Raw genomic sequence first — 26,981 nt, 5'->3', positions numbered from 1 at the left:
ACTTTTGTTAAAAATCTCTAAATAAAATTAGGCAAATGAAAGTTGTTGCTTATGTCTTAAGTGGATGATGTTTCGTACATGGCAGTCTAGGATTTAGGGTGGGATCTGAGTAGAAAAGCAATATGATGTGGTAAATCCCATTATTAGATATGTAGGAGTGGACCATCACTCAAATCCAATCGTGTAGACCCTCTTCTTGATCCTTATCAAAAAGAAAAGACACTCCCCTTAATGGGACCATAAATAGAACTTTCACCCCTATTGTATATGTACTGTTCTGGCAAATTTAGTTATGTCGAAATAACTTTAATTAGGTTACTTGGAAGCAAATTATGAATAAAATGATTGGCAAACTGTTTCGAAGAAATCTTACTTTGGAAGGGATTATCTGTCACATGGCAAGTTAGATGTACCCCAAGTTTTGTAAACATGAAATATCAAAGGTTTACTTTCCCGTGCTAATTTTCGGCCTAAAATTGGCAAAGTGGTAAAAATAAAGCTTTGAAAATCAACTAAGAAGTTGAAACGTTTAAAAATAATTGAAAAACAAATAGACAACTGAAAATATAAGGGAAAATATGTGTCTAATCGAATTTGGTTTCAAATCTGGCAATGGCCTTCTAGATCATGCCTATTCATTCAATGGTTGGAATTGCCACATGCTACATCAACTTTTCGAATGGTATGATTAGATGGTTCACACCCTGCTTTCTCTATGAGATGCGTAAAGAACGTTTTGCTTATAATGTTTTTATGAGAAAGATTCATACCTCGTCTCCATATATTGGCGTCTTTCATGCTAAGTCAACATATTTCATGTTAAGTCAATAGACATACAATGAGTGTCTCATGATTCATATACGATGGGACCCAGATGGTCAAGGAGAAGAGAGAGTGTTAGAAAATAATAGAGAGGAGAGAGGGTGTACTCTTGGAAAACGACAGTGTGTAGATCATTTTCCCTATTGTTAATTAACACTGTGTGGTTTGTGAATACGGTCGTGGTTGCTAATAGACCTTTGGCTCTATATCAATGTGTCAAGGATAAATTTAAATTTATTATTGTGCAAAAATAGAGAGGTGTTGGTATCTTAAATGAGAATAATAGCCAAACTAATACGACAAAATATTTCAAACCAATGATTTTTCATAATATCTTGACAGTCATCAAAGTTTGCCATCTAGGGGTGTCAATCAGTCAGTTTATATCAGTTTTGATTTGGTTTCACTGGTTTTTATATGAGTATGTGTAAAATCAAAACGCGAACCAATAAGGGTGTTCCAGTTTCTGTTTGGTTTCAGTTTTGACTTCTCTTATTGATAAATTATTGATTTGATCTAGGTTTGGTTTCGCTTTATCATGTAAATATGCTTAAAAAGTATGGAAAATGCTTTTTTTTTTTCCCATTAGTTTCTTATTGGGTTATATTAATTAGTTTCAATTTGGTGTTTTAAGTTTGATTTGGTGTTTTATCGGTTTTGATGCGCTCTGATTTGGTTTTAATCCACAAAATCCATCCCAAAACCTGATTCAATAAATTCATATCGGTTTTGATTTAATTTGATTTCGTATTCTGAATAGGTTTTGACATCCTGATTTGAACAATATAGGAGTTTGCTTTTTTTTTTGTAAAGGAGTGGCGTGCAATCTAAAAAAAAAAGGGGATAAGAGAATGGATAATATATGGCATATATCAAGTTTGGAGTCATACAATCATACTCCTTTGCAATGTGTTCTCTAGTCGGGAGCATGCCTTGCATCCAGATATAGGAGGTAGAAAACTACCACTACATCGGATTGGGATCCTCTCCACCAACTCTCCCTCCGATGTGTGCATTTTAGATGCACATGAAACTACGCACAGACCACTTAGGATTGTGTGGCTTTAAGGTGTTGAGCGTACATGTGAAAGGTTGGAAGGAGGTTGGAGAGGATCCAAATCCCCACTACACCTCTCCTGAGTCCTGATCGATGCCTCTGTCCTCTCTCATTGTGTCTGGGGCATGATTCTAAAAAAATCAAATGTAATGCTCAAGATCAACGGAATTAAAATGGTATCAGCCTTACGATCTCCGATCATAATCTTTCCAATCCCAATCTACATTTATAAATGTATAATTTAAGAATGAAATTGTAATAAAAACAATGATAGATCTACCTGACACGTTCTGATCCAGACTAATCAGGATTCAGGAATGGTATCGACCTTGACCCTTACCGTGTTTAGAATTTATTTATTTTTTCGGTAAAGACCGTGTTTTTATAACCTTTGTCCAGGGCACTTGCGCAGGAGCATCCGGAACAATTTTCCATTTTTCGTTTTTATAATTTTTGGCGTGTTACTGTGTTAGCAGCATGTGCGCGTTGAGTACACCGCTTTAATTTCACGCCCTTTTGAACTTTTCTAAGTGGCGTGACGGTGTTGTCGGAGTTGTGGCGTGCGCATTCCTGTCTGTCCAGGAAAAACATCGCAGTGAGGGCTTTTAGCTGTGGGGTGCAGTGAGTCGTTCTGCACACAACACCTGGCCTTGCAAAAATTGACGGTGGGGATGTGCATAACCCATTTTCGCAGCCTTCAACCCATCATTAGCGGGTTTATAGAATGACCCACCCGGTTAATAGGTTTTAACCCTAAAACGAGCCCTTCAACCTCTATTCTCCTTTGGACATGTCACGATCGGCGGCATCGGCAACGCTGTAGATAACGGTAGACATCCCATTTTTTTCATTTTCAGGGCTAAAACTAAGGGTGTTAATCGGTTCGGTTTCGATTCACATATATTTTGGCTGAAATCATAATTACACAATTTTACTAAACGGTTGTACTTTCTGAAACTGAAACAATTTAATAAACGATTTTGGTTTCCATGGTTTTTAAAGGTTTCAATTTCACAGCTTTAAACGGTTTCGATTTCGATTTATTCCATATGGTTTCTAAATGGTTAGCAATCGATTTACTAGTTTATTCGCATGTTTACTAAAAAATTTTTTTTGTAATAAACAATTTAATTTTGAGAATATGAAATGTTAAAACAACCAAATAACTAAGCAAAAGAAAATATTTTAATACAAAATAGTTTCAAATGCATCTAACAAGTAAATAAGTAATGCTTACAGTAGGGATTTTCTTCTTCTCCTCCCCCCCAAATAATTTGTTATAATATTGAAAAATATATATATATATATTTAATATGACATGGTATAAGCAAAAATTGCATTTTTATCAGTATACATTATACTCATTGCGTTGGATTAATTTAATCAGCATTCTAAATAATGAGCAAGCTACCTCTACCTCTAGAATTACCTGTAGGCTTGTAACACTCAATATTTGAATCAAATGAGATACTAATGATATTTTGTAACTATCTTATTTAATATTTAAACGGATTAATAGAATCGATTTTGACTATTTAAATGGTTCGATTTTCACAATTCCAATTCGGTTTGAAACCACAGGTTAAACAACTCGGTTCGGTTTCAACTTGTTTAGCTAATCAGCCTGAAACTTGAAACCATAACTGAACCATTTATTAAATGATTTTACGATTTTGATGTAAACGATTCGATTTGATTTCGATAAACTGTTTCCATTTCAAATTCACATCCTTAGTTAAAACCCCTTAATCGGGTGGGTCAGACCCGCATAATGATAGGTCTAAGGGGTAGAAGCTAAGAATATGATATCCTCACCGTGGATCTTTGCAGGAGCAGGGGTCGTGCGTATAACATCTCACTGCACCTCACCGCTGACCACGGTTTCAACGAATTCAATCGAGGTGGGCGACTCCTATATATACTCCAGGTTGACAAGATCTGTTTTAACTGTTTTATTTCTTCTTTTTCTCTTCTCCTGTGTCTCTAATTAGCTTTTCGTTTTTAGGTTTCTCAGAAAGTAGAAGGGATTGTACCCAAAAAAAAAAAAAAGAGGTAATCCTCAGTTCTTACAGATTCTCAAATTTTTTTTTTCGTCATTTGCATCTGATAGTCATGTTGATTGCCTGCAAGATTTTTTTTTTAATCGATTTGAGTATTCGTTGAATTTGATTTGCAGGATTGCAGGTTAATTTAGGATCAAGATGTTAGAGCAGTTACTGATATTTACGAGAGGAGGTCTGATCCTCTGGACATGTAAGGAGCTCGGCAATGCTCTTAAGGGATCTCCAATCGATACTCTGATCAGATCCTGCCTCCTGGAGGAACGATCAGGCGATGCTTCTTACAATTACGATGCTCCCGGGGTGGCTTACACCCTCAAATGGACTTTCCATAACGAGCTAGGTCTGATCTTTGTTGCTGTCTATCAGCGGATTCTTAATCTTCTGTATGTCGATGATCTTTTATCTATGGTGAAGCGCGAGTTCTCGCAGATTTATGATCCAAAGCGGACATTCTATAATGATTTTGATGATATATTCCGGCAGCTTCGTAAGGAGGCTGAAGCTAGGGCGGAGGAAATGAAGAAATCGAAGCAGGCGGCCAAGCCTGTGAGCAATTTGAGTAGGAAACAGGGGCAGGCTGCGGCTCAGAAGGCTAGATCGGAGGGTGGCATCAAGCAAAAAAAGGGTGCTTCAGGGAAGGATGGAGGAGATGGCGATTTTGCAAAAGGCCGCAAGTCGGAGAATGGATATTCCAATGGTATTGGGATTGAAGAATCTCATGCGGCTGGTGTTGTAAAAACCAAAGAGAACGGAAGTTCCGAAAATGGGGCTTTTGATGTAAATAAACTTCAGAAACTGAGGTCCAAAGGTGGTAAAAAACCAGATATTGTTAGCAAGGCTTCCAAGGTGGAGCCAAAGAAAAAAATTACAAAGAAAAATAGAGTTTGGGACGAGAAACCTCCAGAATCAAAATTGGATTTTACTGATCCTGTTGATGAGAGAGAGGACGAGAACATAGCAGTTATGGCAGATCAAGGTGAAAGTATGATGGACAAGGAAGAAATTTTTAGTAGTGAAAGTGAGGCTGAAGAAGATGAAGAGACAGAGAAGGACAACAAGGGTAATGCAAAGAAGAAGGGGTGGTTTTCTTCAATGTTCCAAAGGTAAATCTTTTTGTCTATGTTCCCCCCCACCCACCAATTTGTATGTCTTACTACTCTAAACCCTTTTTTATTGGTAGAAATTATTGAATTTGCTAACTTCATTGCAAATTTCAGTTTCTTCTAGTATGGTTTCAGAGTTAGAGAGTAGAACTACTTGCAAATGAGTCCTCAAACATGTTTGTATTTATGCGTGATCTTTATTTCCCACATAAAGACCCTATGAAGACTACCGTGTTGGACTGAAATTCTTTGTGGCCTAGCATGATGTATGAATTCTTTCTTGTTTTCTTTACCTGGTTTTTAATCACAAGGATGCTGTTTACGTGCACATTGTCTTGTCTCTCTAGTTTTAGCATGCTTAAGGAGAAAAGCTATTAGCTATGTGATCTCCATTTCCTTTCTTTAAATCTATAATATTCTGCAATTTGAGTTTGAAGTAATGAACTTTGTAAATAGGCTTTAGCTTTACTATTACTATCTCATGCATTCTAATTTTTTTATTTGGGAAGTACTTGGAAAAAATTGAATGGAAGGATAAGTCTATAGTATTGTTGTGGGATGATGATACCAAATATCAACATTACTGTGATAGCAGAATGGCCTTCCTAGCTTAACATAAGAAATTTAGATCATGATGCAGTAGCGATTCATTGGACCTGGCTGAACCCGTTTGAGTGCTCCGACCAGGAACCGGGTCCAAGATTGATATTTGTTTAGTAGGAAATTTAGGATTTATTATATTTGGGAAAGATGTGTAATCTTTTATTTTGGGAAATAATTAGGAGTCTTTGACTTTTGGGTTTTATAAATAGAGGTGTAACCAATTGAGAAGACAGATTGAGAGAATGAATTAGTGATTGTGTTTGGTTGAAGCTGCGTGGTTGTGCATGTGATTTTTCTCTTCTCCCCTCCCCCTGCTCTTTTATTTCTTCGTCTTTTCTGGATTTTCTTTTTCCCATTCCCTCTTCTGGCACAGATACAGTCTCTCACAATTGAAAGTTGTTCTATATCATCTCCTCTTCTTTCCTCTCCATATTCTGGGCATAAGATCCCCATCCTTGGGAATTGCTACCTGTACAAAATAATGGCTGAAATCCACGTGGGCTGTGAGATATCAAGACAAATCTCCACTGGTTTTAGTCCTACCATCAGATTGGACTTCAGACACCAAGTACTTTCTTCCTTCGCTGTTTTGGGTGACCCTTAGTCGCATTTAAGAGGTCATTGAATTGGGAACCTTGCCCTAAAATATTAGATCCAACAGAGCTCTAGGAAAGAAGATCTCTTCTTCGAAGTTGCACCTGGTTTCTGCCTCTGGTTTGTGCTAGAGGTAGGAGACGATAACCCTCTCAAGTCACAATTTCACTTCCCTTTTAATTATGATTGTTATCTTTCCATATCAACCTCACCCTCTTAATATTTACTACTTACCCTTACCTTATATTTGCTTCCAAGTCTACCCCTGGTCAATAATTAGTAGACTCCTCCATATCCTTTGCCCTTTAACTTACCTAGTAACCATTGAAAATCTGGTTGATTACAATATTGCTATTGGTTCTTAAATTAGAGCTATTTGATATTTGGATGGGCCCATAGCAAACCCAATAAGATTTTTCCGACCCTGGTTCCACATGAGATCATTTAGGAGGAATTAGGGGGGGGGGGTGTTGAATGCCTTCAAAATGATGACAATATGACCAAAAAAATAACTTCAATTTGGTTTCGGTTTTTTCTCTCAGTGACATGAACATAAATGCACACAATAAGTTCAACTATAACCCCTGACCATATCCCTTCCATTCGCTTAAATAGGCATGGATAATTGATGCAACAAAAGAGTAAAGTCTTGATGCAGGTGTAGCAAGACATGTAAAGTGGGACCCACCCATGTCACAGACTTGGGGTATCCACGTTTACATTTTCTAATTTGCACCTTACGCCAGAGATGATTAAATAAAATCCTGCAATAGGCTACATTGCAATTTATAAATTAATGGAAATTGTTGGTTTCTTATATAAAGCTTTTTCCTATTTCATTTTTCCTTCAGCATTGCGGGGAAGGCAAATCTAGAGAAGTCAGACTTAGAACCAGCCCTGAAAGCTCTTAAGGACAGGCTGATGACCAAGAACGTGGTATGTTGATTTGTCCATTATAAGAATTCACTTTTCCATACATGTTTTTAAGATTGCTGATCGCTTTTCCTTCTTATGGCATCACAGGCTGAGGAAATAGCTGAGAAACTATGTGAATCAGTAGCAGCTAGTCTTGAAGGTAAAAAGCAGGCATCGTTTACAAGGATATCTTCGACAGTTCAGGTTTGTAAGCTTAGTTCTTTGGTCTAGATATCAGTCATATTCTCAGTTGGAGTCCATCATGCTTCGAGTTTCATTTTTAGAAGTTCCATTTCTTAACACCTAATAACAATTGCAGACAGCAATGGAAGAGGCTCTTGTTCGTATTTTGACTCCAAAACGCTCTATTGACATACTGAGGGATGTACACGTTGCCAAGGAGCAAGGGAAACCATACGTAGTTGTCTTTGTTGGTGTCAATGGAGTAGGAAAATCAACTAATCTCGCCAAGGTTAGTTAAGCTACACCATTTCTTTTCTTTTACTGGATTAAATTTATGGGATATCAGATTAGAGGTTAGAGTCATTATGACCCTTCCCATACCCACAGTGGCGGGAGCCTTGTTCACTAATACACCCTCTCTTTTTTTTTTTTCCAGATTAGAGGTTAGAGTTAGATGTAGCCCTGTTCATTGTTAAAAAACTAATGTACATCTCTATTGCAACTCTGCAGGTTGCATACTGGCTTTTACAGCACAATATCAGTGTCATGATGGCTGCATGTGATACATTCCGTTCAGGAGCCGTTGAGCAGCTTCGAACTCATGCCCGTAGGCTCCAGGTGTGATAGAGATCACAGTTCAAATTTTACTTGTGTCTTAGTCCTCTCATGTAAGACAGAATGGCTTGTGATGCAATGGGAGAATGAAGATTTTGATGCAGTCTGACTTTGAAATTGCTTTTCCAGATTCCTATATTCGAGAAGGGTTATGAGAAAGATCCAGCTATTGTTGCCAAGGAAGCCATCCAGGAGGCTACACGCAATTGTTCGGATGTTGTTCTTGTAGATACAGCAGGGCGGATGCAGGTAAACTATTAAACTTCAGATGATAGAAGTGATCAGACAGATGCCTTCGGGCACATAATATAGGTAGATATCATAGTCGCCGATGGAACTAGGAAGGCTCCGTCTGTTTGATGGGGAAAATTTTCCAGAATATAGCTTTTATTTGAAAGCTTATATTTATATTTATATGTGTCCCCTCCCCCTGTGGCCAACACTTCTTTTTCCGTTTTTTGCAGTGCTTGAGTGAAGGAGAGAATCAAACCATGTGATTGGGGTTATGCCCTCCATGGATAGCAATCTTATCATTGACCAATATACCACCACTTAGTTTTAGAAAACTACATAAAAAATTAAACTGAAGTTGTTTTCCAAAAAACGGAATTGAAGTTTTACAAATTTTAGTGGGACACAGTAAGATAATTTATTGTTTTTTCAGACCAATCCAATTTCCTTTTTCTTTTAAACAATTCCTGTGAAATATTTTCCATTCAAACAAATGGAGCCTGAAGGGAAAACAGGGAAAGAATAAACTGGAGAAAGAAAATGCATTATTTGCTATTTCCTGGCTCTGAAAACTTCAATTTCATTTTCCAAAAAACAAAATTGAAGTTTTACAAATTTTAGTGAAACACAGTAAGATAATTTCTTGAATTTTCAGACGAATCCAATTTCCTTTTTCTTTTAAACAGTTCCTGTGAAATATTTTCCATTCAAACAAATGGAGCCTGAAGGGAAAACAGGGAAAGAATAAACTGGAGATGGAAAATGCATTATTTGCTATTTCCTGGCTCTGAATGTCACAAGGGTGGTGGTCTCAACTCGTGATCATCCAGGTCAACTTTTGGTACAAAAGATCTAAAGCATACTTTGGTTCTACCAGGTTCCCCAATGTTTCTTTTTCCCATTCAGTAAAGTATAGGGCTTCCTTCAGTTTCTGGTAATTAGGCTTACCAAGATGCATCTGTTGGTTCTAACATGTCTGGAGTATCAAAGTTGGCTTCCATAAATGCATCTTTGAAGTACTTTGAGACTATACGAACAAGAACTAGATCACACCTAGTGCTTTTGGTCGTTTTAAAAAGCGAAGAAGTAGGCTGAGGAATCTTTCCTTTTTCATAGGGGGTCGGTGGATGAACCAGATGCATATGGGGTCTTTCCAAGGGCGTTCTTTTAGTAAAAAAAAAGTCAAGTCCTTTGCCACGAATTTCCCTTGTCTGGATCCTCTCCAGCCCTTCCAGTGGACATCCGATGGCTGGGAGTGCCTTGGGGGGGGGGGTGTCAGGTCACCCCCAGTTATCGGATGCGCAGTGGAGGGGCTGAAGGGGTTGGAGAGGATCTGGATCCAAAGTTCCCGCTGCCCTGTCCTGTGACTTGAAAACTGTTTTTGTATAACGAACTGTTAATTCAGTTATATTATGTTTTTTTTCAGGACAATGAACCACTGATGAGGGCACTGTCCAAGCTCATCAACCTTAACAATCCAGATCTAGTCCTGTTTGTTGGAGAAGCATTGGTTGGGAACGATGCTGTTGATCAACTATCGAAGTTCAATCAGGTTAGGTGATACAAGTAGAATATCGTATTGCATTTTAATCGTCGTACTCTCTTTCTGGTGGTAAAGTAAATTGTTGCTTGAACAAATTTACTTCTCCTTGCACAGAAACTAGCAGACCTCTCTACCTCACCAAATACCAGGTTGATTGATGGAATCCTGCTCACAAAGTTTGACACCATTGATGACAAGGTATGAATAGTTTTTATCTTGGATATGATCATTGAATCATTCTCCCATGGGAATGCCTCAATGTGGAATCTCCCCACTACACTTGGATTGGGGTCAGTCTCTGACATTTATTCTTATCCAAACATAGAGGAATGTTTCCGCCATTGGAGTGCAATTCTGTGAGAGAATTTCACATGATCATCATAGTTAAATGTGCTTCCCAATTTGTTTCTGTGTGATGAACTTTGAATCCCATTACACAGGTTGGAGCTGCACTTTCTATGGTTTATATCTCTGGAGCACCTGTGATGTTTGTTGGCTGTGGACAGTCTTACACTGACCTTAAGAAGCTCAACGTCAAATCCATTGTCAAGACCCTCCTTAAATGATTTGCTTGGTCCTGTCCTTTACATTTCATGTTAAATCCTTTGTGCTGCTGCTACTGTTTTGAACTTCCATGTACCTACTTTTACTATCTGTGCTCCCCTATGACCTCGTCAATTTGACATTGGAGATGAACCGGTGAACCGGTTGTTTGTGTTTGAAAAGTGTTCCGACTTTCACCTTGCATTGTGCTTCTTTCTCTCTAATTTGTACAGTAGGCCAGATTTTTGAGAAACATCCCATCGGTTGCATATGATAAAACCTGTTCCGTGAAAAAATGGTATACAAATTATAACATAAATCCTTATACTAATAGGCAGCAAGTTGAGGATATGGGAAAGTCAGAATGAGTGGATGATTTGATGGCACGGTTTTAAATTGCTTGAATCCAAACAATGGGAAATGACCTTGTTTTTTAATAAAATAGGTGGGAGAGGCTTGAAGGAATTTTTGTTGAATTCTTGATCTCAGTGATTCAATTCCAATAAGCATTAGAAATTGAGCTTTATACTTAAAGTTGAGTTTGATGTAGCTACCTGCAATTGTGATTCTAATTGATCCTCCATGCTACTTCATTCAAACATTCCAATACTGGCCTAGCTTTTATTTTCTGGTGAGGTTGATTCTTGCGTGGATATGACAAATTGAGTGCCTTCTGTTTGCAAGTATAATTCAGTGGTTTGTTTTTTAGTGGGTGGGTGGTTTTTTTTTTTTTTTTTGGGGGGGGGTTTTGGTTGCGGGTCTGACTGCAAGTATAATTCAGTGGTTGTTTTTTTGTGTGTGACTTGAACTTTACGTTTCTATACGAAGGGTGAGTGTTGAGCATGCTAGTTAATGTCGACCATTGGTGGGTGGGTGTGACTCTTAAAATGAACTTTTCGTTTTTATACGAAGGGTGAGTGTTGAGCATGCTAGTTTATGTTGACCATTGGATTTTGTCAGTTTGATATAAATCGTTGGGTTCAAATTTATTATTTTAATCTTATGTAATTTAGAGAGAAATATACAAGTAAATATGGTACCACAAAGGAAATCAGAATACTATCTTCTCCATCCCTGTTGTGTCCATAGTTGATAAGGCGTCGCCTAGGCGTTGACTAGGCATCCAGGCGGTTTGCCTGGGGCCTGGGCGACAGTCGCCTTATTGCACTGCATGCCGCCTTGTGTTTTCATTTACTTAAGATATTATTCTTAAATAAACAAATATCTCCTATTTGAATCCAATAAAAATAGTTTAAAAATCAAATTCCAAAAGGATAAAAAGTCAACCACCCATTCCAATAAGAAAAACTGGACTTTGGTTGTAAGGGCGATTTTCAACTTTTAAATGCTGGAGTTTTTCTCGATTATGAAAATTTTATAAATTCTATCATGTTGAAACATTGCTAAAAACCAAAAGTCCTGTAAAATAATTTTTTTGTTTTGATATCCATAAAATTATTTTCATTCAGACGATTTTAACAGCATTCGCGCACTTAAAAATAAGTTTGACCGGAGCATAACTTTGTCATTACAATTAATATTTAAGTAATCTTAGACTTATTGGAAAGTTGATTTTATATTATAATTGATACAGAAAGTTTCATGTAAAAAAAAAATCATTTGACCAGTCAAACTTATTATAGAATCAGAGCATTTCTCTAAATATTGATTTTTTATAACTTAATATGACTTAATGTTAATTTTTTATGATTTAATATGGCTAAATGTTGATTTTTAATGATTTGATGTTGCTTAATCTTGATTTTTTATGATACAAGGTATATATAGCTTACTAAATAATGTTAGAAAATAGGAAAAATAAAAAATAACAGTTGGTCGCCTTGTTCGCCTCAAGTTGTGCGCCTAAGCGCTTAGACAATCTTCCATCGCCTTAGCACCGTGACAACTATGGTTGTGTCACTATCCCTTGTTGCAAATCTTGGAATTCAGTGTTTCACAGATCTCTTTTTTAGCCACAAGAAATCTTGGATAGTTCCAAAGAATATGAACTCAGGTATGCATGAAAGGGTAAGTTTTTTGCAAATGAACAAAAAGTTGCTCTTGGGCCAAGGAGATGATCCATGGCTACCGGAGTCTTTATTCCCAAAGCAGGTTAAGTAAAGGTTTAAATTTTAGATCCGTCTAGAGTGATTGATGTAGAATCAAAGACAGAATTGCAAGTGAAGAAGATGATGAAGGAAGGTTTGAAAAAGGAAAAGCAAGTTGTAGGTTGGGGAAAATAAGGAAAAAAATATGAACTCATTAGCCATCTGAACAAAATGCACTTCATCAAAATACACTTCCTCTGTGAAAATTCAAAACTATAGAAGGAGGAAAACCCATTTGATTAATCAAAGTGTTCCCTTAAGGCCCTTTTCACATTTTCCCCGACCAAAGTTAAACCTTACTTCCATTGGAAGAAAAAGAGAATTTATGATATCACGGGGTGAAGATAGGTGTTGTGGCAGTTTCAAAAGAAACCCATGTTTCAAAGAACAACAGTAATATTGGTAAAAAGCTTTTTTTTTTTTTTTTTTTGGGTTGGTTGTGAATGCAAAAGGTTCTCTTTTATTGCCATGATTTTTTTCCATTTGAAAGCATAAGGATTGAGGATATGCCATCTACAGTTTTCTCGTCGTAAGGTGTTTTAGCCTCTCTTTTTTTTTAATGATTTACAGCAACCTCTCCTATCGTTTGTCCAAATTACATAATTCTTCATAAAAATCAAAAAATTACATTTCAACCCATCCAAACTAACACTGTGAAAGGTGTTAATTTTTTAAGTTGAAAAGATGAATTTACCCTTCTTTCTCTCTCTCTCTCTCGTTCAAGCACCGCAAATCCAAACCCGTTATCGTCTTTTTATTTGTTCTCGTCAAATAAAAGTCTCACGAATCTCCTCGAACAAAACCCATTTCTGAGTTCTATCAAACCTTTGAATCTCCAGCTTTTTGGCAGATTAAACTCACCAAAGCTCTCTGTAGAATACCAAAAACAGAAAACCGTCTTCTTCTCATCCCATCAAACCACGAATATTCATGAATCAATAAAACAGCTGAACCCCATTTGGAAAACAATTAATGAAGAAAGACCCAGATTAGGATCCTAGCTCAAACCCTGCTTCAGAATTGAAACATCAGTAGATGCAGGAGCTATAGAGAGAGAAGAAGGAAAAAAAAAAAAAAAAAAACCTTTAGAAGAGCCCGAAAAAACAATCCACAGCAAACCAAGATCATAATGCATTTGATCTTTCAAAACTAGCTAGCTATTGTGTGCATTGAATTTGATGAATCCAGCTCTTTTGAAGCTGAAAACCGCTCACATAGTCCAGAAGACGGAAGATCCGAAGCTTTTTCTCTCTGCAAATCCAGTTAAAATGCATCAGAAAACGGATTGTCTCACTCACGATTTGTCCAAGTAATAAAAGCGATCATTCGGTTCATCCATGAATCATCATAGGTGGACTACTGCCCATGAATGCCCCTGCGTACGGTGTACCCATCACTCACCGTCTGGTTGAATGAGAGATCGAGGTTGGTGAGTTGGCTGAGGAAAGAAGGGATTGCACCGGAAAGGTTGGTATAGCTGAGGCGGACCATGGAGAGGAGTATGAGGTTTGTGATGATGCAAGGGATGGTTCTGGTGAGGTTGTGTTGTCCGATAACAACGGGATCAAAATCTTCTGTTTTTCTCATCCATGTTTTTCTTTGTTTTGTGACATGCAGAATACGACACGTGGACAACAAGGAGACCAACGGTTAAGATTGGGTGAGGATTATTACATCCGGTGCGTTGGTCTTAAAGTTGTCCACATGTCATGTTTTGTAGGTAGCAAAACAAGGAAAAACAGGGATGAGAAAAACAGAAGATTATTTTTCATAACAACGACGGGAAGACCCGTGCCAGAAGAGTTCAGAGAGAAGGGGTTTGAGTGGTGAAGGAGGAGGGGAAAAATCGTCTTTTCCATTAAAAAAAAAAAAACTAACACCGTGGGTGGGTTTAAATGTAATCTTTTGATTTTCAAGGGGATTATGTAATTTCTACAAATGACACGGGAAGTTGATGTAAAAATTCTTTTTTTTTTTTTAGCCTATCATTGTCACTGGTTTTATGCTCTCCACGGGGGGCGGCTGGCAGAGAGAGATTTCAGCAAGATGTTCATGTATTGCAGTGGTCGGTGAGTTGGAACTTGGAAGGAACAATAGGAGAGAGAGAGAGAGAGAAGCGAGGTTCTCCTGTATTGCAGTGCTCGGTGAGCTGGAACTTGGGAGGAACAACAGGGGATCAGGGGGAGTGGATAGGTAGAGAGAGGATGTGTGTGAGGCAATGTGTGGCATGATCGAAATCCTCTGGGTCAAAGAATCTGCGGATGCTAGCAAGACGGTCTTGGATGTTGACATGTGGATCTTGGGATAAGGTAATGGTGGTTGTTGTTGTTGTAATTTCATTAAAGGAGCTTAAATGAAATAATATCATCCACAACATTTAAAATACTGTTCTTTCTAGCCTTTCTAGCTAGACGGAGAACAATAGAAACAAAAACCTCCTTCTTTACCAACTTGAAGGACTTCCCCCTTAAAGGATAATTCTTGATGTCGACAGTAAGGAAACATCTCCCAAGGCCAGTTTTGTATTTCTTGCTATAACAAGTTCACCACCCCTTCAACGTTCGTCTATATGGTGGCACCCTCGATCCCTAATCGTCTTGCTTGCATTGGTCCTTCAAGAATCTCTCGTATTTCTAACTCTTATGCGCTCCCCAAGTAGAGGACGTTGGGGCTTCCTCCTCTTCATGGATGCAGTCATTAGCCTCACAAAAGATAGAACCATTGTTTATCCTATTTCATGATGGCGATAATAGTCCTTCCATGAGCAGTAAAAATCATAGGCACTAAAAACAATAGTAAAGTCTACTACGTATATCCAAATGTTTTATTATTATTGTTTTTTTACGTGTATATATATATATATATATATGGATTTATATGGGATTTTTATGGATCATAGTATACACAAATAATATGCATATAATACTAATTTATAATTTTTTAAATAAAATTAAAAAGTAGGGAAATTTTCTAGTACCGCCCCTGTAACGAACTTGAATTCTATGTGACCCCTAATTTAAAAAATATATATATCATATACCACCCTCACTTTCATAACTAAATAATTCATAGGTTTCGTTCTGCTAGGGTTTTTTTTTGTTTTTTTTCAGTAATTGTCCATTCCGTTAGTTGATCCCCGTCAAGTGATGATGTCAACAAGTTAAAATTTTTTAAATGGCCAATTTATCCTTGAAGAAGGGTAAACTTATCGCTTTACCATTCATTGCAAAAACCCCAAACTGAAGGTAAGATTCATCTTTATAATTAGTCTTCATATGTATACATCCATAACCATATTTCTATCTTTCCTTCCACGGACATAACATGCCTATTCCATCTATTGTTATCTCCTAAGACCCAAGCATAGACCAAAGAGCTTAGAGCTCTCAATCATAAATCACAGCCATTCGCACTCTGAAAACGAACATAGTAAGAGAGAAGCAAAATCTCGTAACGGCTAAGAAGCCACATGTTGGTGAAACAAAAAAGTTGAAGTATATCCAACCAAAAGTGATGGCACTGGGAAGGAAGTTGCAGAGTTCACGATGGAAGGGAGAGGGCAAGGAGGGCGATGGAAGAGATAACAATTGCAGCCGATTTTTAGGTAAGATGCTCAACAGTTGAGATTGAATGGGTTTAGATCAAAGGTTGTCAGTTAAGGAACGCACTTTCAAACAAATTTAGCATACTGTGACCTCTTAGCCTTTTTTTTTTTTTTTTTTTTTTAATCTATCTATCTATCTATCTCTTTCCTTAGGCTCCATTTGTTTTTCGGCTTGTAAAATTTTCTCCGTAAATTTTTTTACTGTAAAATCAGATTTTTCTTTGTTTGTTTTTTAGTTTGTAAAAATTTTACCACATATTTTACCTATTAGAAACAAACAACGAAATATATTTCAACAAGAAAAAAATTTACATGTAAATTTTACAAGGAAAGTAAAATTCTCCTCTAGATGGATACATAAGAAAAATCTGATTTTATCGTGAAATTTTAGGGAGAGAAATTTTCAGACTAAAACAAATGGAGCCTTAAGGAAAGAGATAGATACAGAAAAAGATGGCTTAAGATCGCAATATGTAAAATTAATTTGATAATGCATTCTTAACTGACATCATTTGATCTAACCCATATGTCAAATTGAAATCTATTTCTTTTTTTTTTTTGGTAGAAAAATTGAGGGCCCGTTTGATAACGTTTCAAGAAACGCGTTTCTGCCTTTTTTGTGTCTAGAAATGGTAGAAACGGAACAAAAAGTGTTAGATAAAACTGTATCGTTTCACTAGTTTTTATAAATAGAAATTGAAATTTCTACCAATTTATGGTTCAAGAAACGACTCAGGCGAAACAAATAGAACTTGTTTCGCCGTTTCTAGAAATGACTCGTGGCCATTCTTTCGCTGGTTGCTATTGACTTTTAAAAACATGGCTTATCAAACACCTTCAATTCCGTTTCTGTTTCTAAAAACGGAAATTTATGTTTATGCTGTTTCTTGAAACAAAAACGGCATAAACGTTATCAAACGGACCCTAAATTTCCGTTTATAGAAACATAAACGGAATTGAAGGTGTTTGATAAGTCATGTTTCTGGAGGTCGATAGTAACAAATGAAATAACGGCCACAAGTCGTTTCCAGAAACGGTGAAACAAGTTCTACTTGTTTCGCTCGCCTGGGTCATTTCTTGAACCATAAATAGGTAGAAATTTTAATTTCTATTTCTGAAAATAAGTGAAACGAAACAATTTTATCAAACATTTTTTGTTCAATTTTTACTGTTTCTGGACACAGAAACGGCAAAAACGCATTTCTTGAAATGTTATCAAACAGGCCCTGAAATTCCTTTCAAAATGAGACAAGATATATGGGTTGGCAAGAAAATTTGCATAGAGAATAATCACTATTTCCTTGCTTGTGTCGGCCAGGCACTTGCCATTGTAACAAAATTTCCAATCCTTCCAATCACGAGATCAGGTACACTCCTTTATCATTCCTTCCCCCTAGTCATGACTCATGTGATCCTATATCCGATACTTTTCCTTCATTTTTTTTTTATCCTAATGCATGAATTCAGACATTCGCAGCATTGCCCTTTTTTGTTACCCTATAACTCACCCTTAGAGCATCGCATTTGACTCCTCTCCTGAGTCTTTTGTCCATAACTATCTGGACGATTGCCATGTGTCTAGGCGATGAGATGACTGTTCTCAATACCTCATTCTTCGTGCCTAACGCCAAATGTTGGATCATTATTTATATGGACCGATCCAAACGATCATAGCTAGTGGCAGCGTTGTTCCCTCATTAAACTTGGGCCCAATTAGAACAGAACCGGCTTCATTCTGAAAGCCTCATATCTTTTTATTTTTTTGGTAAGAAGGCTCCAAGATTCAAACTCCTGAAATATTGTTGGTTAGCTATAAAGGGAAAATTACATCATTATCCACTTTTGAGTTTCTCTTTACAAAATTAACCAACTTAAGTTTCAATTAATAAAAATACACATCATCAGGTTTAAATTTACAAAACTACCCAAACACAATATTATTCCTTCAAATAATGCATTTTTTTGACCTTTTTACCCCTCCACCTCCCCTTCTCTGATCATCTTCACCCTTGCAATCCTCTCGCCCCATAGCACCCATATTTGCAAATCATCTCTATCGTCTACCGCCAACTTGTACCTACGAATCTCCCTACCTAAACCCTCGCAAAAACCTCCAACCGCAACCTCTCCTCTTCACGGTTCCTCCATACTTGAACCCCAAAAAAATGTCCCCTTTTCTAATTTCCCTTATTGGGTCAACATTCAGATGCAAGAAACAAAAACCCTTGCAAGTCGAGAGTAAGAAAGGGTCAGTCGACAGTCATCCTCACCTCAGCCCTCAATTCCTCATAATCATTAATTGTCTAAATCGTGTATGGTAATTGACATAGAAGTGTTGCTGATTGATTCATTGAGCCAGGGGATTTCGTTATTTCATAATATAGAAGGAAAGACAATCAGTGGATCAAGGCAACCTCATCCATGGAATTGAGCTCTGCCAGCTCCACATAACTCAAGTGATGTCATGCAACAATCTAAAAGCCTTCAATTTCTTCCAAAAACTATATTTCTACATCATCGTCTCCATTGTGAAGGATGGAAAAATCAAAAACGAGAAAAAGGAGCAGCAACAGAGGACAACGATCGACAGAGAAGGAGACAAAAACCCTCAATAGAAACCCGCGATGCAGTTTGATCTTTTAGGTGGATGAGCTTCTTTTGGATGGCTACGATTACTTCTTTATCGAATTTGATCTGTATTGCAAGATTAAGGATTCCTAGAACACTTCATGCATGTATTGGCGAATAAGCCAAAGAGGACATCCAGGTTGGTGCCAAGGAGCTTGATCACATCGATGATGGTGCTCTATTTGAGGAAAGCCAACCATCGGCCTTCCCCAGATGAGGATATGGCCATTGTATTTGGTTCTTAGGCATTAGTTGAATTAGTCTTATAAGGTTATGTTGGTTCTATGATTTCCAATGGAAGTCTCACTCTGAGGTTGCAAGAGAGAGAGAGAGAGAGAGAGAGAGAGAGAATAAAAGGGAAATTGAGAGAAAGAATGCAAGTAGAAGGGAAGAGGAGGGGAAGTCTCACTAGGAAAATAAGTGTCCTGTGATAAGGCTGATCTCTATGCTTTATCACCGATGATGGCCAATTGAAGATGGTGTTTGGGTGAGAGGTAGAAGGAATTAGGGGCAAAAATGTCAAATAATGAAGGATGATGAAGAGGAGTCATTGTTTTGGGTAGTTACGTAAACTCAAACATGATTTTGTGTATTTTTGTTAATTGAAACTTAAGTAGGTTAATTTTGTAAAAAAAAATCTAAAATTGGGTAATCATGTAATATTCCTAATAAATTTCTACTAGTGGGCCCACTTATATATATATATATTCACTTTGCCCTTTTTCCCGCCCAAAACGTGTTATTCAAATCATTTTTTTCTCAGAAAAGTTTTATGACGAAACAAATTCCTACTGTTCTCAGAAGTCAGAACTCAGCTTCTGTGGAGCAAGAGAAGATAAGCACGAGACGAAGAGATCTGTACGTCTCTCTCTCTCTCTCCATCGACATTCACAAGTAAGTGGTCTCAGCCTCGCATGCCTTTCTATTAGATCTCAATCTTTCTCGGCTTATCCATCGATTTCGATTGATTGATATCAATTGGACTACCCTAATTTTTTTTTTCCAAACAAATTTTTGGTTTGCCCTTGGATTTGATATGAAAACTATCAAGCTGATCCCTACTACTAGGGTTCAATTGTGTTGGTGCTCTCCCTTTGTCTATCCATTGATTTCGATTGATATCAATTGATTCCTACCCTAATATTTTTTTTCCTCGATCAAAAATTTGGTTTGCTATTGGATATGATATGAAAATCGGTGATACGATATGTACCCATATGGCTTTTGGAAGCTATAACGGAATCAATGATGTCTTTCCTATGCATGCTAATAATTTGGTATTTTGCATTTTCTATGTTCTGTGGCCCTTGCTATAGACATACATTTTATTTATAAACTCAGATATTTAGAATGATAGTGAATTACATGGAGGATTTGATTCTACACCACTGTAGCCGTTAATGCCAATCTAAACCGGTGTTTCAGAGGTAGATAGGGTGTTGCCACGGGGCAAGGCATATTGAAAATGCTCTCTGGTGTACCAGTGAGACGGGTTATGTCAAATGGGGTGTAAGCCTCAGGAATTCGGGTATTTATGGGGTGGCACTTCAGTTTGCTAGATTCTAGAGTGTAAGCATCATGGGATTCTATCATATTGGGTTTAAATTTTTTATCTGTTATTCAAAAGTTCGTCAACCATAAGGCTTTCCCTTCATTTTTTGTTAACTCTTTTAATTTCTATTAAAAAGAATCTGGTGCAAGATAAAAGAGAAACGTAGATTATCTCTCTTCCCTTCTCTCCCACTCGCACCTTTTTTATGAGTGTTAGTTCTCCATGTCATGCTTAACTTCTAAAACATTGATTGCGAGTCATTTGCAGGTTTAGAATATGGGTGTCGAGAATTACCATGTGATAGAACTGGTAGGTGAAGGTTCATTTGGGAAAGTATACAAAGGAAGAAGGAAATACACTGGGCAGGTAATGGATGCACTTTTGAGCTTTCCTTGTCATTAAAAGAAAGCTGTATGAAGATGATTATACAATTGTAATGCTATTGTTGTGTCTTATCTGGCAGACTGTAGCAATGAAATTCATTCTTAAGCATGGCAAGAGTGAGAAAGATATTCAGAATCTAAGACAGGAAATTGAGGTATTTTTTGAACCTCCAATGGGGTCTACATTAATGTCTAAGGGAGGTTTCTGCTAGAAATATGGTTATGGATGTCCAATTTCCTTTTTTTTTTTTTTTTCCAGTTGGGTTCTTTGGTTTCAATTTGATTATAGAATTGATTTTTTTATTTTATTTTTTGTTTCATTCACAAATTTGTTTGGGCTTGAGAGTGCGATAACAGCTGTCTATTGGTAAATTTGAGATATGTCAATTGCCGGGTGGATTTCTGCTTGCACTTTGGCGGGTAGCATGCTATTTTCAGTCATGGAATCAAAATGTGCCAACTGCATATGAGATATATTTGGAATATACTTCAGTTTGGAAATGGAAAAACCAAAGATGAAAAACTTGGATCTGTATAATATTTTTTCTCCATATTGATGTATCAAACAAATAAAAGATGATGAACATATGAAAAAAAGGGCGTTCCCAGTGCACGAGACTCCTGCCACTGCAGGGCTAGGGAGGGTCATAATGCACACAGTCTTACCCCCACTTCGTGGAGAGGCTGTTTCACAACTTGAACCCGTGACCACTAAGTCACAATGGAGCAGCCTTACCATTGCCCCGAGGTCTCCCCATTTGTGTTGCTGGAGTCTGAAATTTCCTTTTGTTTTTCTTATCTACAAACCTAGACTTAAGAAAGTGAATATATTATATACTTATTTACTAAAACTCCATCTTTCACGGGCAATTGATCTTGTTTAATCAAAAATTTGTTGTGGCCTTCATTTATGTTCCTTCAAATATGTTTCTTTATGGGTTTCTTCTATGGAAATCTCTTGTGGGTTTGTAGTACTATCGCAGTCATGAGTAAATATGGCTGAGATTAAACCCTACCTATACTACCTTTATAAGAGCAGTTTAGTAATAATCCGTATGAATGGTTGGTTCCTTTGTAATTGTTTCACAAATTTTCAAAGGATGTAATATAAGCTTTGATTTTTGATGTTACTTCTATGAAAAAAGATGCAGATGGCATACCTACTTGTGCCACATGGAAAGTGTTGGAATAGCAGTTTGTAGGGGTACACAGAATTATTTGTGTGTGATTGTCTGTGGCACCCTCATTCAAGAGGATGTTGAAGTTGTTCTTCTAGTGAGACTTCGGTGGGATGATGAGGTTCAAGTAGCTATTAAGACTAAGAGAGCTAGTTTTAAGACATGGCCAAGGAGGATTTAGAGGATCTACAAAGATATAAATTTTCCAAAATGAAGTTAAAAAAATTGTGGGAAAAGTAAGGGCGAAGAAATATGAAGGTCTTTATAACAATCTGAGCACGAAGGAAGGGGAAAAAACTATCCACAAGATAGCTAAAATGAGGGAAAGGAAAAGTAGATATCTCAACCATGTTAGATGTATATGAAGTGAAGATGGTAAAGTACTAATAAGGGTTAAGGACAATAGGGAGAGATGGGCAATTTATTTTTGCAACCCACTAAATGGAGACACTTTGATTAATAGTGTCCCAGAAGACTGCATTATCCATCAAGACACTAATCACCAATTTTGTAGATATATACGAAAAATTAGGGTGTCTAAAGTAGAAGAAGCTTTAAGGAGGATGAAAAGAGGCCAGACACAAGGCCCGAATGAGATCTCAATAGAAACATGGAAGAGCTTGGGAATCTGTGGTTTATCTTGGCTAACCAAGCTATATAATAAGATTATGAGTTCAAGGAAAATACCAGATGAATGGAGGAGAAGCATTGTGGTTCCGATTTACAAAAATAAATATTATATTCAAAGCTGCAATAACTATAGAGGAGTAAAACTAATGAATTATACTATGAAATTGTGTGAGAAGATTATTGAAGTCCACTTGAGAAAAGAAACTACTATCTCGGAGAACCAATTTGGTTTTATACTAGGTATAAAACCAAATAATATAATGAATAGTGTAGAATCACTGACTAAGATTGTCTTTTCTTTAGTCTCTCTTCTCCTTCCTCCAACGAATAGAACTGGGTTTCCACCTTAACAGTTCTGGTTCTTCCCTATTAGTTACATGATGATGTGGCAATTTTGATAGTTGGATATTTGGAGAATGGTCTGGATGAGTCGTGTTTAAAATTTCAGGATGTAATTCAATTATTAAATCTCTATTGTAATGACATACCCCTCCCTTGTACTTATGTGCACTCGTTGTGGTCCACACACCCTCTTGGTAGTCTTGAATTTTTAAGTACCCTATTTTTCCGTGTAGCAAGCCATTTAGGCTGAAACTTATGTCAGCTGGGGGCCTTGGGGTTCTACCTGTGGTCTTGAATTTTTAAATACTCTATTTTGCATGTTGCAAATTCCATTTGGACTGAAACTTATGTAAGCAGGGGCCTTGGGGTTCTACCTGTCCACCAAATTTCAGCTTCATCTAAATTTCCCTAAAGCACAACTACGTGCCATCCACATGAGGAAATGGGGGTGGGGCCGTCCACAGATCCTTAGACTTAATTTTATGTCCCAATTTAAGTGTTTCGTCACTTGTAAAGGAAGTATCTCGTACACTTTATGATTCAGATTTTTCTCTTTTGGTATGACTCATGTTTTGAAATTTCCTATGAATCTGTTACTATCAGTAGTTGTCGATGCATTTCATTATGTCTGAGGGAAAGTTTTACTCTCCTGTTCCCCAGTACACTCGGAGCTATATTTCATTTGAAAGTCTTCATTGTCATACAATGATAACGGGAACTTTAGTAATTTACAGCTCCTGCTTTTTGACTGAAACATGCAGATTCTAAGGAAGTTGAAACATGACAATATAATTGAAATGCTCGACTCCTTTGAAAGCACAAAAGAGTTTTGTGTTGTTACAGAATTTGCACAAGTAAGCAACCCATTCTTTTTTGAGATTTATGTAAGGGTGTTTTAAGTATCCTGTTAACTACTATGATTAGTAATGGCCATTTCCTATTCTTAGGGTGAACTCTTTGAGATTCTTGAGGATGACAAGTGCTTACCGGAAGAGCAAGTTCAAGCAATTGCAAAGCAGTTGGTACATTTTTTCTTGGACAATTATCTCAATCATAAGTATTTTTATCATGTTATGCTGGGTTTGATGTGGCAATATTTAATCATATGTGATATTCAACTTCTTATGATTATCTATTACTGATCTTTATCTCTTGTATGGAAATTCTGCTGCTGGAAAAATCAGGTGGGGGCATTGTATTATTTACACTCCAATCGCATTATCCACCGGGATATGAAGCCACAGAATATACTCATTGGTGCTGGATCTGTTGTTAAGGTTGGTAGCTTCGGAAAAGAATGTTTTCTATTGTTTCCTATTTTACTTGGACACTTAAAATAGGGGACACTTGTTTCTGACATTTGTTGACACAGATTTTGAAACTGATATGGCGACTGGCTTGGATAATTGCACATGCCTACTACTACTAAAGTACTCTAGCACCACTGATAATGCTCCTAGTCTACTACTGCTACAACATAAAACTATGTATATATGTAAGCATATAAAATATCTCCTACTCACCCATGCTCACATATGTAAATATTTTGATCTCTTATTATATTACTAATAAAATTTTTTTGACCAAGCTAAATTAGACATGATATGTAGAGGCAATGCAAATAAATTTGTTACAAACTACTAATATAAATGTACATAAATAATTTGGTCCTTCCATATTACTAATAGCTATCGGTACATATAAATATATTATGGATTCCAAAATCTGCAATTAAAAATTCTATAGAGATCTGACTCCTTGAATCCTACTTTTGGGGCTTGGCCGAGTTTGAAACCTTGTCCATGTTGGCATTTAACACCTTCAATCGTATCCATATAGCATGGGAAGCTATATGATGTGCATCCATATAAGCAATGTTTTTTGTCTTTTTGAGGTGCTGAAACCCCAGATAGTTTAGTATGATCCCCTGAATCGCCTGTGTTCTCCTTGGGCAATCAGTAGTTCAACACTAGCGATGCAGAATAGGGTTTACAACCTATGAACCTTGCTTTCCCATGTACAACAATATGATGTGTGAAACTATAGGGTTGCTAATAGGTTTTTAATGTTAAAAGGTTGAAAGAATAATTCAAGGGGTAGAAAATTATCAGGGTATACAATGAGGTAATTCAGTGGAATCTATATGCAAAGAAGGAAAATCTTGAACCACATTATATTATGAAAGAACTTACTCCTTTTTCTTTATGATATTGATAGTTCATATCCTATAAACTCTCGGGAGAGCGTCCGACTGAAGATCTGAAGGTCTTGTGTTTGATCCATGCTCATCGCACGCTTGCCAATATATCTTTTCCTTCTTGGGGGGGAAAAAAAAACTATCCTCTTAACTCTTTACATTTATGTCACTATCACCTTTTTTTCAAATCATTTTGAAACTTCTGCCAATGAGGATGCTTTAGGAAGAGCAACTTTGTGATGAAGGCTAATGGAATCTATTGACTAGACATATGATCACTATGTATTATCTTATTATCTCACATTAATATTTGTTTCTGATCGTCAATAGCCTTCTTAGAACTTGCAATAAAGATGTTACCCAGGAAAATTAACCTTTTATGTTTCTATGATAAACAAAATATACTATATTGGGAGACTGATGTGATTTTATTAACGAACTTGAGCTCTAATCTTTCTGTATAGATGCAGGAATCACTGAGAGATTTCTGTACAATCTTAAAAAGTAGGGTCTTTAGATAGGAATTGCTCCAACTAGAATACAATGATGTAGCCACATCACCGCCCAGTTGAAAATTCTTAGAGATTGGTTTGGTTATTCTTTATCCATTATACAACTTAAACTGAGAACTTAGAATATCTGTCTTTCTAAAGCAAGGCTCGAGCAGCATCCTTTTCCGCTCTTTGTGCACATTTTAAGACGAAAAACTTAGAAACTCTCACTCCCTGTATATTTCATAATATTAATCCAATGCTTTAGGTTATGAAGAAATAAGGGAAAAAAGAAGAAGAAAAGGAATGTCCTATTCAAGTTAGAAATTAAACTACTCGAAAGTTCAAATATACTAAATCAAAAAGCAAGAAATGGGACATGTTTTATTTGTACAATTACTGACTTATGTGCTCATAGGTTTTTTTGACTATTTTGGAGGCCTATATGTTTATGTTGAAGGAATGAAACCAGTTAATGACATATGAGCTGCCAAGTGCTTGGCCTGATGCTGTGGCTTTCAAGACCATGATATCTTTGCTGCACTTGGAGCTCCTTAAGATTTTCTTCCTTATAATCCTTCATCAATTTCCTCTCCAATTTAGATAATCACTATAGAACCATGTAGCCAGGTATAATTTTTTTTTTCATCTGCTTTATGCTACAGCTTTGTGACTTTGGATTTGCACGAGCAATGTCAACAAATACTGTTGTCTTGCGCTCTATAAAAGGTTAGTTCTATATATGTTTTATGTGCTTATAGTGTTTTTTGACTATTCTGGATTCCTACATGTTTTGTTCTTATAAAAGGTTATCCTTTGCTAGTACTATTTGCATATTATTTTCCTTTATAATTTTCAAGCCATGAAGGCTTATATACCATGTTCTTGTATCATGGAATAATACAAACTTGAACAGAAAAGCATTGTTCTGGGTGTACCACTAAGTTTATAATCCTATATGCCATGCAAAAAGTAGATAAGCATTATTATCATGTAATAAATTGATAATCCTTGATCCCATGCAAAATGGAGATTAGCACTATTGTGATGTAAATTTTTCCTGTTTCAAATTATTTTCTGCAAACTACATTCATCAGTTCGTGTTGATAATTTATTGGATTCATGATTATTCCTTGGAGAAATATGTGTTGGTTCTTTTTAAGTGAACTTGGCATCTTAATTTCTTTGCAATGCTGAATTTTTTGAGTTAGCATCTATTTGCGTAACTATGTTCTTTCAATGCCTGAACATATTTCAGTCGTGAAGCCTTTTGTAGTTTTATCGATAAATATCAACCTAATTGACAAAAAAAGTTGAAGTACAGAACCCAATATATGTAGGTCAAAGCCTCCTGAAACATTACAAAAACAGATGTATACAAATGGAGGATCAACTTAGTCATCCGAAGGAAGGGAATGTCCTAAACCCTAACTCGGTCTATCGAACCCTTTGCCTAGCCAAAGAGTCCACTCTCTATCACTTGCTACCTTTTACTTCCAGTGGAACAAGCAACTTTTTTTACGTGTCTAATGACATTCAAAAATCTCCAAGGACCCCTCCTTAGTCAACAGAGCTATAATAGTTCAGAAGTCTTTT

At 36.8% G+C, this 26,981-nt stretch overlaps 2 protein-coding genes across 5 annotated transcripts in view; both read left to right on the top strand.

The window, feature by feature from the left end:
* Window positions 1–3,819: 3,819 nt before the first annotated feature.
* Window positions 3,820–10,476, top strand: LOC122084602 (signal recognition particle receptor subunit alpha-like). Of its 2 annotated transcripts, none has more exons than XM_042652986.1 (10): window positions 3,820–3,931; window positions 4,056–5,045; window positions 7,094–7,178; window positions 7,266–7,361; window positions 7,477–7,629; window positions 7,851–7,958; window positions 8,085–8,204; window positions 9,613–9,738; window positions 9,844–9,927; window positions 10,170–10,476. In XM_042652986.1, the coding sequence occupies exons 2-10, from the start codon at window positions 4,081–4,083 to the stop codon at window positions 10,293–10,295; spliced, it is 1,863 nt and encodes a 620-aa protein (XP_042508920.1). In that variant the 5' UTR covers window positions 3,820–3,931; window positions 4,056–4,080; the 3' UTR covers window positions 10,296–10,476. The 2 variants fall into 2 exon arrangements, with proteins under 2 accessions (XP_042508920.1, XP_042508919.1); XM_042652985.1 differs by having other exon boundaries at window positions 3,831–3,927; window positions 4,054–5,045.
* Window positions 10,477–19,359: 8,883 nt separating this feature from the next.
* Window positions 19,360–26,981, top strand: part of LOC122084118 (serine/threonine-protein kinase TIO) — a 29,300-nt gene continuing 21,678 nt past the window's right edge. For 2 of the 3 annotated variants that reach the window (XM_042652187.1, XM_042652186.1), the window contains exons 1-7: window positions 19,360–19,506; window positions 20,432–20,530; window positions 20,628–20,702; window positions 23,459–23,551; window positions 23,645–23,719; window positions 23,882–23,974; window positions 26,051–26,114. In XM_042652187.1, coding sequence (XP_042508121.1) covers window positions 20,441–20,530; window positions 20,628–20,702; window positions 23,459–23,551; window positions 23,645–23,719; window positions 23,882–23,974; window positions 26,051–26,114 — 490 coding nt within the window. In that variant the 5' untranslated portion in view covers window positions 19,360–19,506; window positions 20,432–20,440. Of the gene's footprint in view, window positions 19,507–20,431; window positions 20,531–20,621; window positions 20,703–23,458; window positions 23,552–23,644; window positions 23,720–23,881; window positions 23,975–26,050; window positions 26,115–26,981 lie in introns of those variants that run through there. The other variant, XM_042652188.1, reaches the window with a different exon arrangement.

Source organism: Macadamia integrifolia, chromosome 7 (assembly GCF_013358625.1).
Source record: "Macadamia integrifolia cultivar HAES 741 chromosome 7, SCU_Mint_v3, whole genome shotgun sequence".
NCBI lineage: Eukaryota > Viridiplantae > Streptophyta > Magnoliopsida > Proteales > Proteaceae > Macadamia > Macadamia integrifolia.
This window is presented reverse-complemented; position numbering and strand designations above follow the sequence as displayed.